Below are 25,163 nucleotides of genomic sequence, written 5' to 3' on the forward strand. Positions count from 1 at the left end.
ACACACTAAAAAAAACAACTGATTGAGTTACAGATTAAAAACTTAAAGACAAAGTAGACGTTTAGCCATTCACTTGTCTACCAGTCATTTTAGACAGGCCCTCCACAACTTAAACAGGAACAAAAGTTGAATTTCAACAAAGCTTTCAGCTTTTAAATGAAAATTTGCATTTTTTACACAAAAAATGGACTCCAGGTTTGTTGTTAAACTACCAATCTTGCATTTAAATACAGATTTTAAATAGATATTTTCTGGCAATAACCTTTGGGCAAATAGGCATGAGTACAAACCGGAGACTTCCCAGACTGTTATTATTAAACAGAAACACATAGTGATCAACCCCACCAGAGCATATCAGATGTTATTACTATGATATACATTCATCATCCCTCGTGCAATATTAATAAAAACTGTTTTATTTAAATCTGCAAACAACTTTGACTGTGTCTATTAGGACCAAAATACATAAAATGAAAGAATGAAAGTTGTAAATTAAATTTGAGTTAATTTTTGGATGGAAACAGAGGAATTCTGTTGCTTACCTGTATTTTATACTTTATTAGTTTTTACTAAATTCATGTACCTGTCAACATTTTTCATTTTATTAGAACTTTCTTACTTTTTTATATATTTTTTTTTATTGATTGTGGACCAAATGGACGCAATTTTCATATCACTGATAACACACCTGGTAGCATTAACACACCTGGTACCAATAAGGCACTCAGTACAGTTAAACCTGGTACCAATAACACACCTGGTACCAATGACACACACAGTACAGATAAACCTGGTACCAATACACACCTGGTACACATAGCACACCAAGTACAGATAAACATGGTACCAATAACACACCTGGTACCAATAACACACCCAGTACAGTTAAACCTGGTACCAATAACACACCTGGTACCAATGACACACACAGTACAGATAAACCTGGTACCAATACACACCTGGTACACATAGCACACCAAGTACAGATAAACATGGTACCAATAACACACCTGGTACCAACAACACACCCAGTACAGATAAACCTGGTACCAATACTGGTACCCAGTACAGATAAACCTGGTACCAATACACACCTGGTACACATAGCACACCAAGTACAGATAAACATGGTACCAATAACACACCTGGTACCAATAACACACCCAGTACAGATAAACCTGGTACCAATACTGGTACCCAGTACAGATAAACTTGGTACCAATAACACACCTGGTACCAATAACACACCAAGTACAAATAAACCTGGTACCAATAACACACCTGGTACCAATAATACACCCAGTACCAATAACACACACAGTACAGATAAACCTGGTACAAATAACACACCATATACAGATAAAGCTGGTACCAATAACACACATGGTACCAATAACACACCCAGTACAGATAAACCTGGTACCAATACACACCTGGTATCAATAACACACCCAGTAAAAATAAACCTTGTACCAATAACACACCTGGTACCAATAACACACCCAGTACAGATAAACCTGGTAGCAATAACACACCTGGTACCAATAACACACCCAGTACAGTTAAACCTGGTACCAATAACACACCTGGGACCAATAACACACCAGTACTGATAAACCTGGTACCAATAACACACCTGGTACCAATACACACCTGGTACCAATAACACACCCAGTACAAATAAATCTGGTACCAATAACACACCTGGTACAAATAACACACCAGTACTGATAAACCTGGTACCAATAACACACCCAGTACAGATAAACCTGGTACCAATAACACACCTGGTACCAATAACACACCCAGTACAGTTAAACCCGGTACCAATAACACACCTGGTATCAATAACACACCCAGTACAGATAAACCTGGTACCAATAACACACCTGGTACCAATAACACACCCAGTACAGATAAACCTGATACCAATAACACACCCAGTACAGTTAAACCTGGTACCAATAACACACCTGGTACCAATAACACACCCAGTACAGATAAACCTGGTACCAATAACACACCTGGTACCAATAACACACCCAGTACAGATAAACCTGGTACCAATAACACACCCAGTACAGATAAACCTGGTACCAATAACACACCTGGTACCAATGACACACACAGTACAGATAAACCTGGTACCAATACACACCTGGTACACATAGCACACCAAGTACAGATAAACATGGTACCAATAACACACCTGGTACCAATAACACACCCAGTACAGATAAACATGGTACCAATACTGGTACCCAGTACAGATAAACCTGGTACCAATAACACACCCAGTACCAATAACACACCCAGTACAGATAAACCTGGTACCAATAACACACCTGGTACCAATAACACACCCAGTACAGATAAACCTGATACCAATAACACACCCAGTACAGTTAAACCTGGTACCAATAACACACCTGGTACCAATAACACACCCAGTACAGATAAACCTGGTACCAATAACACACCTGGTACCAATAACACACCCAGTACAGATAAACCTGGTACCAATAACACACCCAGTACAGATAAACCTGGTACCAATAACACACCTGGTACCAATAACACACCCAGTACAGATAAACCTGGTACCAATAACACACCTGGTACCAATAACACACCCAGTACAAATAAACATGGTACCAATAACACACCTGGTACCAATAACACACCCAGTACAGTTAAACCTGGTACCAATAACACACCTGGTACCAATAACGCAATCTGTACAATTAAACCTGGTACCAATAACACATTTGATACAGAAAACCAATTCACCACATCACGTAATACATTTGAAAACAACACTATCTGGTAAATTTTATAAATTCATTGTGACATCATAATAGTAATGTACAAATCTATAAACACATACCTGTGTCTATTTCACAGGTAACATCCCTTACTTGGATGCCTGTATCTGGACCACAATGATAACTCTGGCCATCAGAATGGCAATCTCCCCACGGTCCGACCTGCCACATGTAATTACGACACCAGACTTCTTCGTTGCATACTCGTGTCTGGACTAACTCGTCCTCTGGCAAGCAGGAACTCCGCACCGGATCTGCATAAGCTAGGATTTTTTTTAAAGTTATTAATAAAAGGTATCCATACAAAGTTCTTATTGTTACTGAAAACAAATGAAAGATGGTTTAATCTCAATTCTTACCTAGTATTTGTCTGGTTCTAGTTTGCACACCACCTTTTTTGCCACATGATCTTGAACACTCTCCCCATTCTGACCACTCAGATACCACGCAATCTGATGGACAAGGGACCTTACAAACCCTGGTTCGCAACGGCCGTTCCAGATGAGAACAATTCTTGGCATCAAGTACGTCATCCATGGCGCTCTTACAGTAGAGTACTCTAACTTGACTGCCCGAACCACATCTACTGTTGCCATAGTCCAGAAAACATTTACTCCAACGCCCTGAAAAAAATATGATGTAAAAGTCAGAATAGAATAGAATAGAATAGAATAGAATAGAATAGAATAGAATAGAATAGAAATTTTTAAAAAGGATGTGTTAGAATAGAATAGAATAGAATAGAATAGAATAGAATAGAATAGAATAGAATAGAATAGAATAGAATAGAATAGAATAGAATAGAAAATAGAATAGAATAGAATAGAATAGAATAGAAAATAGAATAGAATAGAATCACTGAAAAGGAAGGAAACCCTAACTCAAGACTGTCCACAAATGATTATTAAAGTTTCTTGCCATGAGTAACCAGAGAAGCAGTAGTGAAATGGACGACTTCGTTAAATAAACTGACAAGCCCACACTGGTAATGCATATGAATTGTTTTTATTCAACAAACTGCAGTAGTGACAGAATTCCTGTCTTGAATTCCATTCCAGTGAGCTATCAGGGACTAAAATAAAGATCTATTACAGGAACAAACAAACTTATACGTTTCATGCTTATTGAGGCAACATAAAGAAGCAGTCATTAGACATGGAGGAAGACTTAGTGTTCTGTGAAGAATTTGTCACTTTTTTCTGCATCATTTGCGTCAAATGGTTTAAATTAGTGTTTAATGAGGTGATTTTTCCTGAAATCACAAAGTCTATAATGTCGTTTACTCACTATGACTAAATCCCATGCATGTTGCATTAGGGGGTCACCCATTAGAAACTTAGGAGGGGTGGAAGAATTGGGGAAAAAAAAAAAAAATTGCACTAGAAAAAAACTTTGAAAGAATCTTGGGATCAGTAACAGAAAAAAAAATCTTGAGGAAAAAAATTTCCTTGTACCGGTAGTATAGAAAAAAAAATTACAACCAATTTAATCATGGAAACAAAAATTAGTAAAAAACTAAGTGAAGGAAAAAATCTGTACACAATATTTATGATCACCCCCTCCCAGAGTTTCAAATGGTCTACCCCTTATCTCAAAGTTTCAAATTACAACGCAACACACAGCTGTATGACATGATAGATGACTCACCTGTGTACCACCATACACAGTCCACACTTTCACATTTAGTACTCTGCAGTAGAGGGCCGCAGTCACGACCTCCATACATGGCAGGAACTAGCACTTCCCGTTGACGAACCTTCTGTCCACCATCTCCGCAACTCTGAGAGCACGGGGACCAGTTCTGCCATTCGCCAACTTGGCAGTTTTGAGGGCAGGCGACCTGGCAGGCACGCTTTGATGGGGGCTTCTGTTTGGTGGAATTTGTTGATACATCTGTTGACGATCAAGAAAAAACAAATATTTTTAAAATTGGTGTAGAGAAATATTAACCTTTCATCACCAGACTTTACTCGCCCAAATTTGTCTGCACTTTTTTTTCTTAAATTCATCAATATTTTTGGAAATGAACTCTCATTTTCGAGTCAACAGACAATATTTGAGTAAATTTTCAGTTTTTACTCAAAAAATTTGGGCTAATCTGCACTGGCTCGGAAGGTTGTAAATGATTAGCTAGTTTGAATTTGCATAACAATACTGACAATGAACGTGCATTCAACGCCACAAGTTTTTTTGTTTTTTTAGCCAATCAGAATTCATCTTCCGAGCCAGTGCAGATCAGCCGAAAAATTTGGCTGAAGGAATGTGCAGACTATAAACGGGTCTATTTTGTGAATTTGTGATGAATAGAGGGAAACGGTGGTGAAAAGGTTAAATAGGAGAGTGGTCTATTTAAAGTTTGTAGTAATCATGGCATGACCATTTATGGTGTAAACTTTGCAAGTAAAACTTTCAGTCATTACAAGTCTACATTTTACATCATCTGTAATTAATATGATGTACATATTGAAGTCAATGGGCAACTACTATAAAACTTGTCTTTCTAGCTAACTCAACAACAGCTCCCAACTATGAATTTAATATCACTATTGAACATAGACTGTATTAGTCAAGGGAATCTGGTAACTTTAAGCAAGCACAAACAGTAGTTAAATTGGCTTCTGAAACTGATACAATTAAGGCATGACTGCATCACTGCATAGTGTAATGTACACAGGGAACATTCCGCAGTTTTCAGTTGACACAGCTGACTTTAATTGGCTGCACACCAACCGGTGATTACATGACTTTGATGCAGTGTTTCTAGTATCCACACACTTAGCTGACCCCAGAGGTGAAAACAAGAATGGCAGGAATTTTTATGTCTGGCACTTGACCTTGTAGTCTTTCCTCTTCAACTACCCCCACCTTAATGGAAAAGGAGGGGGGATTGAATAAACACTTTCTTTTGAATGGATTGGTTTTCAATTGATATATGTAGCTGTGAGCAGGATAAAAAGTGTGGGGTAAGAGTTGTTTTTCCAAGATCAAAGCAAGTATTATGGTTTCTTATTACACTATTACAGTACAGCGATCAATTTCAGTGAAGTATAGTTCGTAAGTTCTAGTCACTCAGCAATAAACCACTAGAAAATAAATTATTGGCCTCAAAGACCAATGAAGACGATCACTGAAGGACAAGAGCTGACACGTTTTTATTTCATGCATCATACATGTATATTGATATCATAAGCATACTGTGAAATATGTATGGAGGCAGTATAGTACAGCGATCGTTTCAACCAACGCAAGGTAGAGGTTGATGTGATCTTGTACTGCCCGAGTGCATATACGTGTGATAACCTTATTACTGTATTATCATTTTATTTTTCCCTGTTTGCAGAAATAATTTAATGAAAGATAACTGACAGAAATGTTAACACAGTGGCACTCAGTAATGTGCGCCTTCTCTGTTCAATTTAAACAAAGGAAAGCGTTTGAATGTAACATCATTATCCTGGTGGTGACGTAGTTCACCCCAAACGATGTATATAGCTAAATTTTATTCAGTGTTTCAGGTGCTAGATATAGATGTTTTATCAAACATAAAATCGTTTGCTGTCGTTTGGGTTCGGCAAACAGGTAAATTGTTATTAGGCTATAAGATCTAATTTACAGACATCGAGTGCAAAAGAAAAATGTCTCCATTACATACACGTGTCAAATTTATGGTCCTATAACTTGCATGTACATGTATAAGCTGTGGGTTTTTTTCCTGCAAACTTTGATCTGCTTGTCAATAAATATGTAGTGCAGATTTGCACCATTTATACCCCCTTTGCCAAATTAATTTTCTTATGAATATATTAATTAACCCTTAGTGTACCAAAGTCAACTTTTGTCATCATTCACAAAATAAACACACATAACTTTCTTTTTCCGTTTTTTTAATTAAATTTTTACCAAAAACCTGCAACTAATGGGAAGTCGTGTCCCTTTAGTCCAAAACTGACAAAAAAACTGTAGAAAATACAAAGTGTTGCCACCAACATAATGGCAGATTGATAGGGTTTATATATAATTGGGCTCATACAGCTAAGCTAGCTAAGGAGTTGATGTCAAATGCTAGACAATTCACCCCAAATTTAACAACTTCAGAGTGAATGGAAGCAAATGTGAATACAAATGTAACCCTACCAAATGCAATGGAACACAGTTGAGGATGATAGGTATGATAATTAGCCTGGAAAGTTCAACTGTGATACACTGGCCCTTACCCTAATACAACAATTAATAAGTATGTTGTATCTCTACCCTCTCTATGTCCAGGGTGCCTAATATATGTATATCTTGACTGTCTCCTTGAGTGTAAGTTTTGTGAAGTGTTTATATTGGTTTCTTTCTAAATATTAGAAATGTTTACAAACTTCACTTATTGAACTGTGCTAGAATTACTGTACTGGAGTTCAATGTAAATACAATTTAAGACTTGCGGGCAAGATCAATGTCCACTTTTCTTTCAAGTTCTAAACCAAAATTAGGCATGGTTTAATCAAAGTGCTGAGGATATCATTTACCTGCTTTTCAGTGATATGACTAAAGGACCAAACAGTCAAAACTCCCAGAGGAAGCTATGAATTCAACGCAGGGACGAGTGTGGGAAATTTGCGTTAAATTCAAACATAGACAGATCTGAAGTATGCTCAAAATGGAATATGAAAGCTTTTCCTTTTAGCCTTTTCTCATCAACTGATCACAACAATTTATTACCTTCAAATTTACATGCTGTGCTGCATTACTCACACAAGGCTGATATACATGTTTACATTCCTGTAGTCATCTATTATTACAAATATGTTTGTTTTTTTCTCATGCCAAGATTTAAAAAAAAAATTATAATATTAACTACTGTAGAATACTTTATTTTGGCTTGGAATTAATTTTCACGAATGATTCAGTGAAAATAAAATCCAGTGAATATAATTTTTCCTTATATTTTACATTCAAATCCATACAAAATCCATACAAAAAAACGAAAAAGTCTATTCAGCGAAAATTAATTCCAGGTAAAATAAAGTATTGAACAGTATACTATTAGACGTTCTGTTATGTAATTTTGAATAAATAAACAATTACCTTGCAAACAGAAAGCCTCTTTCACTGGTCTCAGTTGCTCATCTCCTTCAACAATGCAGTATACCTGTCTCCTCTGTTGTCCAGCACCGCAAAGACCTTCATTATTTAGTAACCGACATTGTCCCCACTCAAGCTCTGTGTGCCACTTATACAGGGGGCAGAGTGGTAAGTCTCTGATATCGCAGTGTCGTTTTTCAATCAGCGGCAGGCACGGTAGTCCACCATACTCGGGCAATGTCGTGATCTTGCGTGTCCTCTTTTGAATACCTGTGTCGTAGTTTGTGTGGCTTCTGCATGTTTTTGAACACTGGCTCCATTGTGTCCACTCCGATACCATACAATCACATGGCAAATCACATGCTTCTTTATTCCCTGGCTTTCCCTCACCTACAAAGTTTAGAAAAAAAAATTAATATTTAGCCAAATTATTTTGATTCAAATAACTCATAGGTGGAACATTATTCATTGTCAATTCAACAAAAACAACAAAATTATCCATACTTTAAAGCGCGAGGTCGACGCGCAGCGTGTGTTCGAATTTCATGTAAATAAACAATGTATTTTACACGCATTGTATACGTCACTATGAGTCCCATATCGAACAGGACGCGGCGCAACGACTACCGCCCTTTAATTATGGGAAAAATTTTGTTTTCAGTAACATCATTGAATTATCCCGTTTGGATAAAATAATCATGTCTAAACAAATAAATTGGCAAAAATTTGAAATTAAAAGTTTATTCATGAAGTTTCATTTCAATGCAAGACATCTGCCTATTATTTTGTATTTTAGTATAAAAGGAACTCATTTAGTATTCAAATTCATGAATATCACTAAAAGGTCATGACCTGATCCTAGAGCACATTCATATATGCATATCATGCTTGATTCAAAAAATATTAAAATAACCCACGATGATATCTGGTCTTCTGTGACATGGCAGTGTGCACATACTATGTAACTAGCACATCTGGGACTGCAGACTGACAAGCAGAGAAAAATGCCCCCCCCCCCCCAAAAAAAAAAAAATCCCAGCATCTTGTAGAAGTTTTTGAGCACCTTGTTGTAAAAAAAATTTTAATCATTTTGTTTACAATAATTCTTTCATAAAATTACAACCTAGAAAAATGGAAACGTGCAGAAAATATCACCACGTAACCACCATCTTAATGTTTAGTCACAGGGAAAATCCCAGAAAGCTCTGTGGAATCCATTGTGATGTACATTGTACTACAGTTCCTCCAGTTGTGATTGTACCACAAAAGTATCACATTCATAATTTATTTTCCATCATTTAATTCTTTCTGTCTCTGTGCTAACTAATTCAGGAAATACACTGAAGTACTGCAGGCAACATATCAGTACTTCTAGTATTTGATAAGTTATCAAGATGCTTAAAGACACAATGTATGTCATCAAATACATCTGAATTATTTACATGCAGTCTGCACAAACATTCAAAATAAGAATAACAAATTGGAATTATACATACATCCACAGTTCACTAAACTCACGACACTAAATAAAGACACATATTTGTTGTATATTAAAATTTTCCTTTTTTTACAAGCACCCAATATATATGCTAAACTGTAATAACATATACTGTAGAATACTTTATTTTTGCTTGGAATTTATTTTCGCTATTTTCGCTGAAGGAATGATTCCGTGAAAATAAAATCCAGCGAATATATTAATTCTATACTATACTATTTCCTATATTTCACATTAAACTCATCAAAAATCAGTGAAAATAAATTCTAAGCAAAAAGCCCAAAAGGCCCTTTCAGCGAAAATTAATTCCAGCGAAAATAAAGTATTTCACAGTACATATGTTATTTTATATGTATTAAGAGTATATTCACTCAGGGTTATCAGAAAATATATCTGAATTACACCCAGATTACACTAAAGGATCAATATCCAACAGATATGGAGATATCTCTTATTACAGATATAATTTGTTATCTTTTATTAATTTTTATTAAAAATATTTGAAGTTGTACCAGGCTAGATTTTCAGATATTGGAATAGAATAATAATTAGTTAGATAATATAGATATTGGCATGCAAACATATGGGTGGTTATAGTTACATGTAGATACATGTATTAGATATAGATTCACTTATCATATGAGCAATTTAATATCCAGGTGTTCCTATTGTCTTATCTGCAGTAATACTAAAAGCGGCTCATTGATTCCCATTTGGGCTTATACAAATCCATCTGTAAATAAGTTTTATTCTTTAATGTCATGTAATTCATTTGAAATTATTAGTAACTTAGCTGTTTTTATACAAAATGCATTTAAGTTGAGACAAGATGTACTTGACCTTTGACCAAAGATTTGTTGCATCAGTATTGTAATAAGCAAAAGGGGCCAGTGGCCTATAAGAGCAAATAAATATATATATGGTACAATCTGCAGTAATACTGTGAGGTAATTGTTTCATACTATGCAATATACTTTGACTCCGCTGTAATTTTTTGACCCTGTGTTATTGTTTGAACCAGAAATATCAACAGCACACAGATGGCATCTACAAATCTACATATAACATCTTTTTTTCTGCAACTGTTCCAGTGTTGAACAGTAATTCATGTGTTCATTATGGATACCGGTAGTAATCATTTCAGGCAATATTTCATTTATTTTCTGCAGAGAACAAACAGCATTTACAAGTGAAGTGAACAAGTTGTTCTTGTTTACCTTGTTTTATGGTAACAGTCTTGGGTAATTCCATTTCCTATCCTTGATATTTTATAAATGTACACATTCATTGCAAAGTTCTTTACAAAAACCCCCCAAATATCTAACATTATGCTTAATTTGATTCAGTATTTCAACAATTTAAATCGTATAATGTTCGACAATATATCCCTCATCAGATATCACTATATTCTTCAATGATTATAAGTGTGCATCTGTCAAATATGCATACTGTGGTCTTTTGTCTACGACAGATTTTGACCCTCTACTTTTCATACTCCTCTGCTAGTCTCTGAACAGTTTTTTTCACTAATACAAATGCAAATACTTTAAAACCATTTAATTTCATGGGCGTTAAATTTCACTATTTCGATGCTTTGAGCAATTTCACTGGGCTTTAATTTAAGTTCCTGGACTTGGCAGAGAAACAATGACTCCTATTTTACATGTTCACATGGATTTAATTTAGTGGATTTCACTTATCATGGAAATTAAAATCAGCAAAAAATTAGTGCATTTACAGTATGATAAAGCAGTAATTAATAGCTAATACCGAGGATAACATGTGGTATTGCTCAAAGCATTATTGATATTTTTTCTTGCACTACACATTCAAATACTATACTGCTGCTTGCAGAAACATCAAATTTACAGACTGATTTTTATAAATTAATTATTATTGATTTATTAAATCTTTATTGCAGTATATAAAGTGAAAAGTTCGTACATCCCATATTAAAAAAACGAATACATAACAAAAATTTGAATAATAAATAAATTCATTGTTCTATCGTAGCTGTGACGTATACATAAGTTTACGGTACAGAACATAACACTTCGAACATAAATGCGAGTCTGATGATGAAAGCACTACATTGATCCTATTATCACTTTTAGTTAGACGCATATAGAGTGAAAAAATCATTCGTCTAAGAGCATCAAATGTGGGAATTATAAAATATTCAAAGCTACAAGTTAAATTTTTATTGAAAAAATAGTTATATTTTCAGCTGATTTCACATCATTATTAAGCTGGTTTCAAAGACAGTTCCAAGCATTTGTGGACCTGCACACAGACAGACAGACAGACAGACAGACAGACAGACAGGTAATGACAGAAAGCCCAAAAAGAAAACCTGCATGAAAATAAATGAATAACAACCAAGTACATTTGTACATGTACAAACCTTGACAGCAGTCACATGTAAGTTTGAATTTAATCAGTTTGGATTACAGACTAAAAGGCCGGTCTCAGATCAATGGGTGAATTAAAAACTACACAATCAATTTGGAAGCCGGCCAATGGTTAGATGAGATCGCGGCCATTAAAAATTTATCCCGTTTTAATGATTGTAAGATTGAATGGAAGCAGGATTCAAGGCAGCTCCCATGTTCCTTCCTGTTCTGATACTTTTTTTATTTGATGTTATCATGAATCATTGATAGTTGCTCTAATAGTGAAGAGTACCATATGGGTTTTACATGTATACATCCAGATCATATCAACATTTTGGTCCTTCTTTCATTACCACCCACAATGTTTGTTTCTTTTTCTTTTACAAATAATTTAATAAATTACATGAATTTTTCTACAATATATTATGTGTATAAATATGAAAATCTTTACATGAAACGTTGAACTATGTTTAATTGGAAACTAAAATATTATTTTTTGCAGTACAGCAAAATAAAATTCAATTGATGAAAATAATGAAACACATGATTAACAGTACCGTAACCATTGCAATACAATTAGAGATTATTGTGCTTCTGAGTTGCTATTAAAAGTTGGTTTTCCTTCAATTGTTTGACATTCACTCACTTTTTCTATAGCAAAATTCAGGTAAGCACACACACACACAAAATCCGGTAGTTTAAAAATTTCTAAAAAAAAATTTAAAAAAAAAAAAAAAAAAAAAAAACATTTTTACAAAATCTACTTAATAGGTATCACGCACAGAAATCAAACATTAAGATTTGTTGACTTCACAGGACAGCTAGGAATGCTTTCAATGGTAAAAAGTTGAGCCAACAAAACTAAACCAACCATCACAGAATTCCTTTTAATCCGGTATTTACCTTCAGGCTTCCAGGATTTTTTTTTAAGATGCCATGTAAAATAAACAACTTTTTTATTTTGATTGTGCATGCAAATAAAAATCCAGTACTTCAAAGTGTAACAGAATCCACAGATCACCCGTTTACATTTGTCAGTACCTATTAGTTACTCCTGTGACTTATTTGCACTTTGACCACCTGGGGATCTCCATACAGCTATTCCTATTTTTCTCCAACAGTGATACAACACAGACTACACTGGTTCTTCAGGGGGAAGTTCTAATTATGTTTAGAAATCTTCAAATTTCCTTGTAGACCCAATGGGAGAGAGAGAGTGGATTTCTCCTCTTCCTGTGCGGTATGCCCTGGGAATGCCAAGATCAAGGATTTTTCCGGAAAGTTTAAGACTTCCTGACATGATGGAATGAAACATTTTGCTTCAGAAGCCCACAGGGAAAAGGGTCTTACATAGCTGTTAAATAGTGACGTTGATGATACTCGTTGATGATACTCGTATGCGATATGTTCTCTCTGTGTGGCATCTACACACTGTAAATGCTTTAAATTTCCTCTGTGAGAAATGAACACGATTTCAGGATTTTTTACGGCATTCATGAAAGTCGTTGACGCTTCATGTCACAGACTCGCGAAAATCTTGAAAATTGATTATTGAAAAATTAAAGAGGTTTACGGGTAGTCATGTTTGAAAGAGTGAGAAAAAAATATTATTTTTCAACAAAAAAATTCAAAATTGAAATTAAATTGAAAGAGTTGTTGATATGCAAATATGGTTGACTAATTTATAAAAATTGTGATAAAATAGATTGTCCAAAAAAAAAAATTATGATGTAAAACCATCAAGAAATACCAAGTGAGTGTTAGACAGAGAGAGAACGCTGTTCCATTAAAGTGCATTTTTCTTCTATTTGGATTATTTAATTTTTTACATGCTTATAACACAAATGTACATTCACGTAAATGTCAAAGGTACGCAGATTCTGACAATTTTGTTATTTTCTCTGAAAAAGTCAATTAAATAATTATTCAGTACTGCTAAATGATGAAAAGTTGCTAAATAATTACAACTTAGCAATGCCAAATAAGGCATACACGACAATACTGATCTACTGATTCAGGGACCCCATCAATGTGCTTCAGTACTGAATATAATTTATATACGTGCAACATTCTTTAAGTGTGTATCAGTGCTATCCTAAGTATTGTCAGAAGAGAATACTTTAAACAGAGTTACCGGTACCTATTACTAAAACCATAAAAATCAAGATACCAATAAAAGCTAATGTTTAGATGCGTTTGTCAAGAATAGAAGTTTGGGTTGCTGATAACGCTTTCCAAAGAAACATTCAACTGTTTAAGTTGTGCATGTCTTTATCTTCAAACAGCTAAGCTACAAACATTATGATTTAAACAGATTGATGTCCACGTACCCTTAACTAACTGAAAATTAACGCAAACAAGCTTTTTGTAACTTGCTTAGGTGGTCTTCCTCAGTTTCTCAGTGTTGTTGCATAGTCTGTAATTGACTACGGTACTGGTTAATGTATTTGAGTTTAAAGAATTTATTTAGGGTTTTTTTTCAAACTATATATTGAATAAATGTTGTTTATTTTCTGTATTAACAAAACCAATTTGAATTTTAGGAGCACATGTGTATACATGAATTGAGGCAAATAAACACAGTTTACTATTCCCTTTAGGTCATAATTAATGTTGTGAGAGAATAAAACATAATTGAACTCTGGTGACCTTGCCCTTTGTTATATAATATAATTCCCTTTATCATAGTTTTTTTCAATATAAATATGCATTGTCATAATTAATTTTGAATACAAACAAGTTTTGGGGTTGAACCAACAGTGGGGAATCAGTCTACCAAATGTCCTTAAAAGATGTAAATATCTTACAAAAACATTGGTGCTTTATTTGTTTAATTATTTTAAGGAACATAATTTCCAGCTTTATTGAAAGTAATTGAGATATTTTAGAATAAAAACAAATGTCTCATTGCAAAAAAAAAAGTGCTGCATTTAGATGTGAATAGATTCATAAAACATGCAAGATAACAGAAAAATTTAGCTGGCTTTAGTTCAAGTATTTTGTACAGGTGTCTGTCAAAAATGAATGATTCACTGAGACAAATATGAACTGCCTCATTGTGTGACTACTGTACAGTGTTCTCCACAATCCAAATTAGCTGGTGGGCGGCCTAATTAGCATAAATTTTGCATATTAATTTGCATATCATTTACATACAGCATTCTCGCATTTATGACATGAACTGCAATACACACTAAGTTATTTACTATTCTCTTTTTAATTTAATTTAATTGGAACATGTTACAATTTTTTGAAATACAAACAGATTGGTCACTATCAATATTTACGAAATGCAAAAAGTTTGAAATCGGTGATTTATGCGTTCGCAAATTATTCTGCGTTCATGAAATGCAATTCGAGTAACCAAGAGCAAGTACAAAACATAATTGAGTTATAAGGTAGAAAATATACGAGATGATTTGCCCACGAAGCCAAAACAGACAATTTGTCAAAACAAAATCCATAACATTTTTATTTGAGGCATCAGTACTCACCCGTGCCGACAGACGGTAGGATGCATTTACGCATGTACGGCCACGATACGTTGCGTTTTCACACATTGTTTTGGGATTCAAGAAAAAAATGCTAGCAATCGGCAAAATAAAAGAATCTGATATGTTCTCGAAAGATTAGACATGAAAAATAGATAAATTGAAAAAAGTACGTCGAAAAGATAACTAAAATATTATTCAATTACAAATACTCGCGGTAAACTAATCCAGCAGCCATGTTTGATGTTTATTACCGCTTTCCGAATTCAGTACACGAACACCCAGAATGCGCTGTTCCCCTATGCAACTTAGATACTAAATCGTTACAGCGCCAACAGCGGTGGGTAGCAGACGGTCGTTGAATGGGGTAGGCCAAAAGGTCATCAGTTTGCCTTCTCCATGCTGTTTTCACAATGAAAATCGAGCGAACGTTGTAAATACGGCTAGAATTTAAATTTTTGTTCGAGTTTACATGCTATCTGCTAATATATTTGTTTATTTTCTGTGCATATACATTTCGTTCGTATTTACTTCTTTCTTTCGTGATCGGAAGACGATTATTAAAAATACAGCTGTAAATTGAAACCACTGTAGTTGCATATCGTGAGCAATAAGTGGCAACAATGTCGGGCGACAATGAATTCAAGCGATTGACACATTGCCATGAATACACTTGATAACTGCTTGCAGACTTCCAATGGACATTGTTTATGTTTGGACTGTTGAAACAATAGCAAACTAAAGGGTTGGGCAACTACTCTTTTGTTTAGGCTTGGGAAGAACAATGCAAGCTTTTTACAAATAATTTCAGCTGGATGTACGTTGGTGGGCGGGTGTTGAGAGTTACTGGGCGGCTGTAAAACTTGATGGCGGGCCGCCCGTCTAAAACCCCTTGTGGAGAACACTGCTGTATTATATGAAAAGTAAAAAAAACACCCTTTATGAATAGCTATCATGTTGCAAGCTCTGCTTTGTATGCAAATCAACTTAAATAGTTGGTGTCCAGTGGAGGGAGAAGTCAACAGTACTGTTGCCTCCTGAGAAACTACATCTTCAAACACTGCAATCTCTGAAGTGCGTTTTTAAACTAGTATTATAAAAACTCTATCATTCTGTTCTAATAGCTGAAATATATTCCTGTGAGTTTTCATTTGTCGAATGAACTGTTTGTCAAAATACAGAATACATATATTTTAGAACAATTATCTTTTTAAAATGTGGATGAAATGTTTTGCTTTTAATGTATTTTTTATGTATTGTTTTTGATTTGATAACTTTTGACTAAACAGATTTTCTATTAGCTTCAGATCTTGATCAAAGTTTGGCACCCAGTTCATAGCAGTGCTTATATTGATTTTCTGACATCTTGTTTTCTGTAAAGATTTTATTGGTAGGTTTGCAAATGTGTATCAGACTGTGCAATCTCTCCATGAGTTGGTTTTGAAACCCAGTATGGGATTCTGAGATACATTACCAAGGATATTATTACAAGATAAATCATTTGCTTCATTGAACACATACAACAATGCATATTTCCACTGAGATCAGTGACCTTTGATGTGTATCACCAGTGATCAGTCAAGTAGAAACAGTCAAAATATTTTATCAGATTTTCTCAATTTTTGCATGATATTTTCATACAGGACATCTGTTGTTCAAACTCAGGGAAGACTTTATACTGATGAATAAGGTGACCAAGTTTGATAAAGTTTGGAATAGAATTAGTAAAGTTATTATGCACACAATAACAATTATTAACGACGACGACAACGACGACGACAACGCCGAACAAAATTTTCCCCTTAATATACCTTTCCCTTCCATCTTTGATGGTACGGGCAAGGTAAAAATTACAACATTGGCATTTAAAATAAGAATATTTGTTACTACTTAACTAGACACTACTGTATTTGCACTGTTACAAGGGCATGCACAAACAAATAACCCAAATAAATGGATCAATGTACTTATAATAACACCAAAACTTGATCAGTTATACCTGGCATACACCTACAAATGTATATTGTAGATGTGTCTCTAAAAGAGCAGATACTTATATTCTTTTATTTCAGATGTGATCTTAGACTATTGAATAACCTGAGAGTGCACATAAACATTGATTTTTTCAGCTACCTCACACCATTGAGTAAAAGTATCATAAGTGCAGAATCTCGTCATCTGCTTTGCCATGGTAATCAGCTTAACCTAGTGATCTTTTCCTTCATAAGGGTTTAAACTCACTCAAGTGTCTTACACATCATTGTCAGTGACGACATGTGGGAAGCTAAAATACCAACGACATGTGTCGTAGCATGCAGATTTGTATCGCAAGATGGCTTTATAAGAGTAACTGTACTGGAACTACCCACTGAATACCAATGACAGTATAGATTAACTAATCAGTTACCAACAACTGGTTAGTTTTCTATAAAATTCTAAAAAACAAATTTAAGGATTACTTTTTATTCAGGTATCATCACATTCCGGTATACACTTTTAAGCAAATTTTTTCAAATTTGTTAATTCATCTAATACTGAGCTAAAATGAATTTTTCGGTCCTTAATGTATATCTGGACAACATCTAGATATTTATTTCTAAAATTCATTATTAGAGGTTTCAAATGACTTGCCTGGTAACCATACTCTGATTTTCGATGAAAAGACACTTTGGCTGTTTAAAAAGTTTATTTTCACTGATTGTTGATGAGTTGAATATAAAATGTAGGAAAAAAAGGCATTTGCACTAGATGTATTTTTCACTACCTCCAGGTAATGCACAAAAACAGGGAAAATAAATTCTAAGTGAAAATAAAGTACCCGGCACTTTACAGCATGCAACAAAGAAAATTTTGCAATTATATTAAATTAAATTATATTAAAGTAAATTTGATGCCAACTGACAATGACAACGAGGAACAACCTGTAATATGAACAGCTCTCTTCCATGACAGGGGACATAAAAATAAGTGATTATATGTGTAACATTAAATCTCTTGTGAACAACTGTATAATGTCACTGTCACTGTCACTACGATATCTTAAGTGAACAGCAATGCCAACAAAATCAGATGTCTTCTCTAGGGTCTACCACTAAACAAATGAAATTGTCAATCACAATACCATTTTCCTTCGGTATTTATTTTTACTGTTTCTTCGTGGAAAGTTGTTTTTCATTTTGCCCAAGAAAATTTGTAAATAAATACATATGCAGGGATTTTTTTAAACAAGGGACCAGGGGCGCAGCGCCCTCATGCCATAGTCATGCGCCCCCTTACCCTGGGGAGCAGATCCTCTGGCAACCATAAAAGTCTGATTGACCAGAGGGAGAACCCTATCTCTCCCACTTAGTGACACCGCTGAATCGCAGTGCTCACTCATGCAGTTTTTTTCTAGAAAAAACCCTGCATATACATTACATTTGCAAATAATTTTGAATAACTTCAAAAGAAATCTGCCACACATATTTTTAAATTTTTAACAAAGCAAATATAAAACACCTAACGATTAATGAGAGCTATACTACCCTTAAAAGGCAATAATCTTTCCCACCAAAATAATGATGTATATGTAAATTTATTTTATTAATTAATTTCAAACACTTTTTTGTTAATTCAAGCTGACTTAAAAACAAATTTCAATAAATCTGAAAAAAGGATTATGAAAAGTGGTGAAAAATTACTGTGACATTTTAAGTGTTAAACACAGGATTCGAGTCAACCAGACAAATGCCAAATGGGAGTTATTTGGGACACAGAGTATTGTTAAACAGATGGCCATTGACGGGAAATGATGTGGAATGATGTCTTTAAGACACACCATCCATAGAGGGGAATTACCTATTATTAAAGCATCCTAGAGGTTAATGAGTTTGTGTAGTGGATCATGTACAAGTTCCATTCACTGCATAAGAGTGGCCATGCCAACCCACAGGGCAATAACCTTGATTATCACTGCAAATACATGTCCCAAAAATACATAAGGAGTCTCACTATAGCTGCATTCAAACAGATTCTGGCATCACTGTCATCCAGCATATAATACCCCACATATGTGATAATATTTCAATAAAATGCATGAACTTTAGTTTGCAATCTCAGTGAAGCGCGCTAATGTTATCTTTGTTTACTTAATTTTACTTAAACAAGCAGCCTGTCCGCTGAGATAGCTCTCGCTGTTAGCAATGCACATTTCAATTAAAGAACAGAAGATATCATTAGAAAATGAACAATATGCATAGTATCAATGCAATGGACTTGCTGTTTTCAACAAAAATTCAAAAATATAATTTTTAACCATAAATGATTGTGGTTTTTAACAAGAAGAAAATATCACTTTTTACCAAAAATAACAAAAATATTCATCAAAATTAGAGAATTGAAGATATCATCATGAAATGAACAAATTTGAGAGTGGTCCATATGTAGTATCTACCTTATATATGTAATATCAACTTAAGCAATTGGACTTGTCGTTTTTAACAAGAAGTCGAAAATATCACTTTTTACCAAAAATGACAAAAATATTCACCAAAATTAGAAAATTAAAGATATCATTACAAAATGAACAAATCTGAGAGAGATTCACATGTAGTACCTATATATGTAATATCAAAACAATTGGACTTGCGGTTTTTAACAAGAAGTCGAAAATATCACTTTTTACCAAAAATGACAAAAATATTCACCAAAATTAGAAAATTAAAGATATCATTACAAAATGAACAAATCTGAGAGAGATACACATGTAGTACCTATATATGTAATATCAAAGCAATTGGACTTGCAGTTTTTAACAAGAAGTTGAAAATATCACTTTTTACCAAAAATGACAAAAATATTCACCAAAGTTAGAGAATTGAAGATATCATTACAAAATGAACAAATCTGAGAGAGATACACATGTAGTACCTATATATGTAATATCAAAGCAATTGGACTTACGGTTTTTAACAAGAAGTCGAAAATATCACTTTTTACCAAAAATGACAAAAATATTCACCAAAATTAGAGAATTAAAGATATGATCATGAAATGAACAAATCTGAGAGAGGTCTACCCAAGGTAAATATTCACCAAGTATCAAAGCATTCAGGCTTGTAGTTTTCAAGAAGAAGTCGAAAAAGTAAAACATTGACACGAACGACAGACACCGGACACCGCCGGACAATCACTCATATAATAAGCTCCGCTCGACAAAGTCGACAGCGGAGCTAAAAAGTAAGGCAAATTAGACAAGTAGCTAATTGAAATAATTTGGATCCATATAGTACTACCGGTAATATGGCATGTAAGTAAAACAAAAAATGTATTTATTTGGCCAAAAGTAGTGTGTTTTACTAAAATTAAAAATAAAAGTAGGTAGATAGGGAGCAATAATTTGTTATTTTATGAAAATTAATTAATTATTCGGCAGTGCTGATTGGTTCATGCTGTTATATGGGAGTATTTTAATACCTAGAACTTGGTAGGTTACTACAGTTACCATTAATTACCTTAACATTGCAATGCACAAGTTATTAGTTTGATACATCATAAACTTTGTTAACTTACTTGTATCTGAATATTGAATGTTTAAAACTCATGAGCCAGGTAGTGAATAACAATAATCATTTTTTTTTTTTAAAAAGCGAAATTAATTAAGGAATCCTGACTGGTGCTTGAGACAATACACAATTTTACCTGACACAGTAAAACTTACCTAGTGAACTTTTCAGACACAGTGAATGATTTACTTGCAGGCCCTTCTCATCCAGACACGTAACAAAGCGACTTCGTTGACCCACACCACACGTTGAATTATTAACAGTGGTTGCGTTTATCTGTGAGTGAAATAATAATAGTTATTAAAACTTACATATGTATAATATACACCCTTTGAGTGAAACAAATAAAATTGCTTTTTTTACAGTTCTCTACCGCCCACTTAATATCTAATGGATTCGCTTGTAATCTTCATCCTTTGTGATTTGAATGTGAATGGCTACTGTTCTGGCATTCGTCTCAATTTGGTGGAGTAGATCAACTGAGTGCACGTCTAATGAGTGACATCTATTGAAGTTAAAATAATACCCAATTCAAGCCACTTTAAAAGCCGGTATTTCAATTCACTGTGTAAACTTGATAACATCTCTCAATCTCTTAGGTCGTATATTATACACAATAGTTGCTTCACTTAATTTCAATTCATAGCACTCTTCCATGTGTATAACATCAAGGTCAGTTGAGGTCAAAGGTTCTTTTAGGCTGGTAAATCACAAAGGAGTACTTGTTATTTTCTAATGATTTTAAAACAGCAACAAATTTTGCACTGCTTGTTGTATTCCAGAATTAATCATTTTTTGTTCCTGATAAAAATTGTTTATCAAATTAGAACCAGTGTCACTTCATCTTTCATGTTTTAACGCAAAATAAGTCCATTGGTTGAATGACCTTGGCTAATTTGCATAGAAATAAATAATTTTTAGCTCATTTGCATGAAAGTAATATTTTTTATTTTTTGAAAAAGTCAGTTTTATAATTATTTACAGTAGTAGTTTCTTTTAAGGTAGTGGAGTACTCATAATTTGTTAGATGTTTGTGAAACAGCATTCTTATGTGTTACACAAACTATACTGTATTCTGGGAAATTTATCAGAATATTAGTTAAAAATTTCTAGAACAATTCTATAGAATGCCCTTTTTAACACCCAGATTTTTGGAATAATTCAGAATAACAAAGTTGCCCATTAGTCATATAAAATTGTTCAACCGGACACAAATTTGGGATAATATAACCACCTTAATAACCAATTGCTAAAACGATTTCATAACTGGTAAAATTTGCCAACATTTGGCTGGTGACCCGAACTGTGTTTTTCAACATACATATACATGTTTTGGTAGGGAGAAGAGTTTATTGCAAAATGCGATAAAATCTGGGCATTCTTATTTATGAGTTGGCTTTACCTAAAGTGCAATACTAGTATTATAAAGACTACATTAATTAAGTTATAACAAAGTATCATATGCAGTTGAATGACAGCATGAGTGGAAGTGAGAATTTCAACATTCCATGTCACATTTTTAGAAGCATTGCCACAGCACCCAGTACATTCTACGGGTATACATGTATCTATAGTACAGACATGCCAATGCTGAGAATGAGATAAAATAATTTTTACAATTTATTTTGTAGTTTTACACTAGTAAATTACAGTATTACCTGTAAGTATCGATTTAACTAAATTGAACTTATATTATATGACTCATTCAGTTAAAACTTGGGTAACGAAATACAACCAGGTCTGTGATTGGTTAATACAGTGCGTCAAGCACTTAGCAGCCAGAGTGTTATAATTTATAAAAAGTTTTTTAATTATTCATAACTTGTGCTCACTCAGGAACCATAGAATTCCCAAGACAGAATATCTAATAAAAAGGAGATACTTGTCACGTATTTTGGCAACACATCAATCACTAAGCCGAAGATATTCGATTTTAATCACCAGATTTCATGATGTCACGCACAAAGAATGACAGATTTTAATTAAATGATTTATTGAAAATGCAAATCTTGACAATAAAGTGGTCAATGTCCCATCCCTGGAGGGGGAACAAAGACTATTATTTCAGTGAGCCAGCTGAGAACAATTAACAGAAACACAAGTTTATGGTGACCCCAGTATTTCACATTGTAATTGGGGGGGGGGGGGGGGTTAGGATGTTCATCTGTTACTTCAGTAGTTTGTTTTGAAAAATATACAGAAAGTGTATACCAGTATACCAGAAATTTCAGATTTGTCCACGGATGCTAAAGAATTAACTTTTTATCACAACAATAAAATAAATTTAATACCCAGGGATCATGCATGTAATTAAAAAAAACAAACACAAAACTCGGGTCTGGGATTGGATCTGTTGTTGGACTACATTTTTAGTTCTTCAGTTTGTTCAAATGAACAAAGTGATTTTCAAGTGATTCTCCATGGTTGCTTGGAACTACAGAAAGAGGACGACCATAAAACTCATAGTACGTAGACTAACTGTACTTGGGTACAATGATTCACCATGACTTTGATAATTTAACACATGCATGGCTAGCGCTACTGTATATTTAAAGTATTTGTTGGAAATGACCCTGTCAAACAGAAGGGGCAGCTGGCGGGAGACTTTTTGTTTTGTTTTGTGATGTTATTTATGCTCCCAGGGTGAAAGGTCACACTCCCCTGACATTACCATGCCTGTAAGGCAATCAACCACTTAAAAGTTTGATACCTGGAGATAACATAATAATTATGAAGTTGTGAAAGCTGTGAGAAAGGAAAAATACATTTTTCGCTAAAAAATAAACAAAATCCTGGTACAATAACTAAATGTCACAAAAACGAATCAATGTTTGACTGGTGCCTATTAAAGTCGTAAGTATTACACTTCTCTACAAATTAAAATCAGTTTAGGTAATAAAAATACTTCCGAAATTCTGAAAAATTTAAATATCATAAAAAAATTAAAACATGTAAACTGAAAAATAGACATTGTCTCACTTCATTGTGTGTCTTGCCAGTAAAAGTGTGTATGCTCGAGGTTGAAGGAAACCATTCAATTCATAGCACATTGTCTTTTTGTTTTGTTCATTTATATGGTTTTAGTTCGTCTCAATAAAAGCATTTCGTTTTACTCAATCGTGTACTCACCTTACGACAACTTGTCCATGTCCCGATTTTCCACGTATAAACAGGTTCGGGACAAGGAGACAGATCGGTGCAGTCGCGGAATTCCGAAAGTGCTCCGCAAGATTGGCTGTCCGATTCAGTCGGCAGGCGGAGAACGCGTCTGCTCCGATACTTGGTCGCTGGTCCACACGTCGAGCTACACGTCGACCAAGTAGACCATGTGCTGGTCACGCATTTCTCTGAACAGTTTAAGCAAGACTGGATCGCAACCGGTCGTTCAAGTTTCTGGCAGTAATACATGGGTGCTCGTTTACCGTCACGAGCGTCAATGCAGTACACATTTCTAGTTCGACCACATCCATCGTCACAGCAGACATCGGATTTGACTAGTTTGCACTCACTCCACGGCGAGGCAGCCCAGAGAAAAAAATCGGATACAGGCAATATAATATAAGGATATATATCATGAGCATCGGTGACAGCAGCGTCTGTGTTCGCTTTCTGAGCTCCAACGAGACAGAAATTCGCAATGATAAAGGACAAAATAAATATTAAGCTTGCTCCGCGTGACTGCCATTTTGTCCTTGACAGGATTTCACAAGACGATTTTGTTCCTATTTCTTTTCGGATTATTTCCATGTTTCAGTCTTGTTACAAAGTACTCCACGCCGATCAGGTAAAATGTGCAGATTTAACTCAAAAGACCTTTTGATCAAACACACAGAGCAATGCAAGTTACGGTGTCCATAAGAAACGGAAGAAAATAGACAGTCTTCTATCACCCCCTCTCCCTTCCTGTGTTTCATTCCATGGAAACAATAGTATTAGGAAATCAGCGGGAAGCAGCTAACCGCAGTCGTCTTTCGGACTTCCTGTATATAAACTTACAAACGCTGTTCAGATCGACCCACACAAATTCCAGACTCTTACACACAACACGCCTGTTTGGAGATCTGATTCATTCAGCCTATCTTCACAACTTGTTTTAGTTAACTTCCCGGACTTGCTGCTTTGCGCGTAAAGTTAATATTGACCTTTGACACTTATGGAATGTGGGAGTTTATTTACAGTGTTGTTGTGTGGTGGCGTAATCATGTAATCGCGCAGACGACCAGTTGTTTGATTAAATCCTTGGTTATGTGTTTTTTCTCACGTACTAGGTCCCACATGAATGAGAAACATGTGTACTGTGTTCTTTTACTGCCGCGCAAAACATATTAGTTTGAACATTAAGA

At 34.5% G+C, this 25,163-nt stretch overlaps 1 protein-coding gene across 1 annotated transcript in view; it reads right to left on the reverse strand.

Annotated features, from left to right (window-relative positions):
• LOC102802421 (thrombospondin type-1 domain-containing protein 7B-like) overlaps positions 1-24,956 on the reverse strand; it is a 45,729-nt gene extending 20,773 nt beyond the window's left edge. Inside the window, exons 1-6 of the mRNA XM_006816004.3 lie at positions 23,950-24,956; positions 20,976-21,096; positions 7,899-8,285; positions 4,473-4,718; positions 3,185-3,448; positions 2,888-3,088 (exon numbers count right to left, since the gene is read on the reverse strand). Of these exons, the coding sequence (XP_006816067.3) occupies positions 2,888-3,088; positions 3,185-3,448; positions 4,473-4,718; positions 7,899-8,285; positions 20,976-21,096; positions 23,950-24,567 (1,837 nt within the window). The 5' untranslated portion in view covers positions 24,568-24,956. The remainder of the gene's footprint in view (positions 1-2,887; positions 3,089-3,184; positions 3,449-4,472; positions 4,719-7,898; positions 8,286-20,975; positions 21,097-23,949) is intronic.
• Positions 24,957-25,163: the final 207 nt, after the last annotated feature.

This window comes from Saccoglossus kowalevskii, chromosome 7 (assembly GCF_978046115.1).
Source record: "Saccoglossus kowalevskii chromosome 7, keSacKowa6.1, whole genome shotgun sequence".
NCBI lineage: Eukaryota > Metazoa > Hemichordata > Enteropneusta > Harrimaniidae > Saccoglossus > Saccoglossus kowalevskii.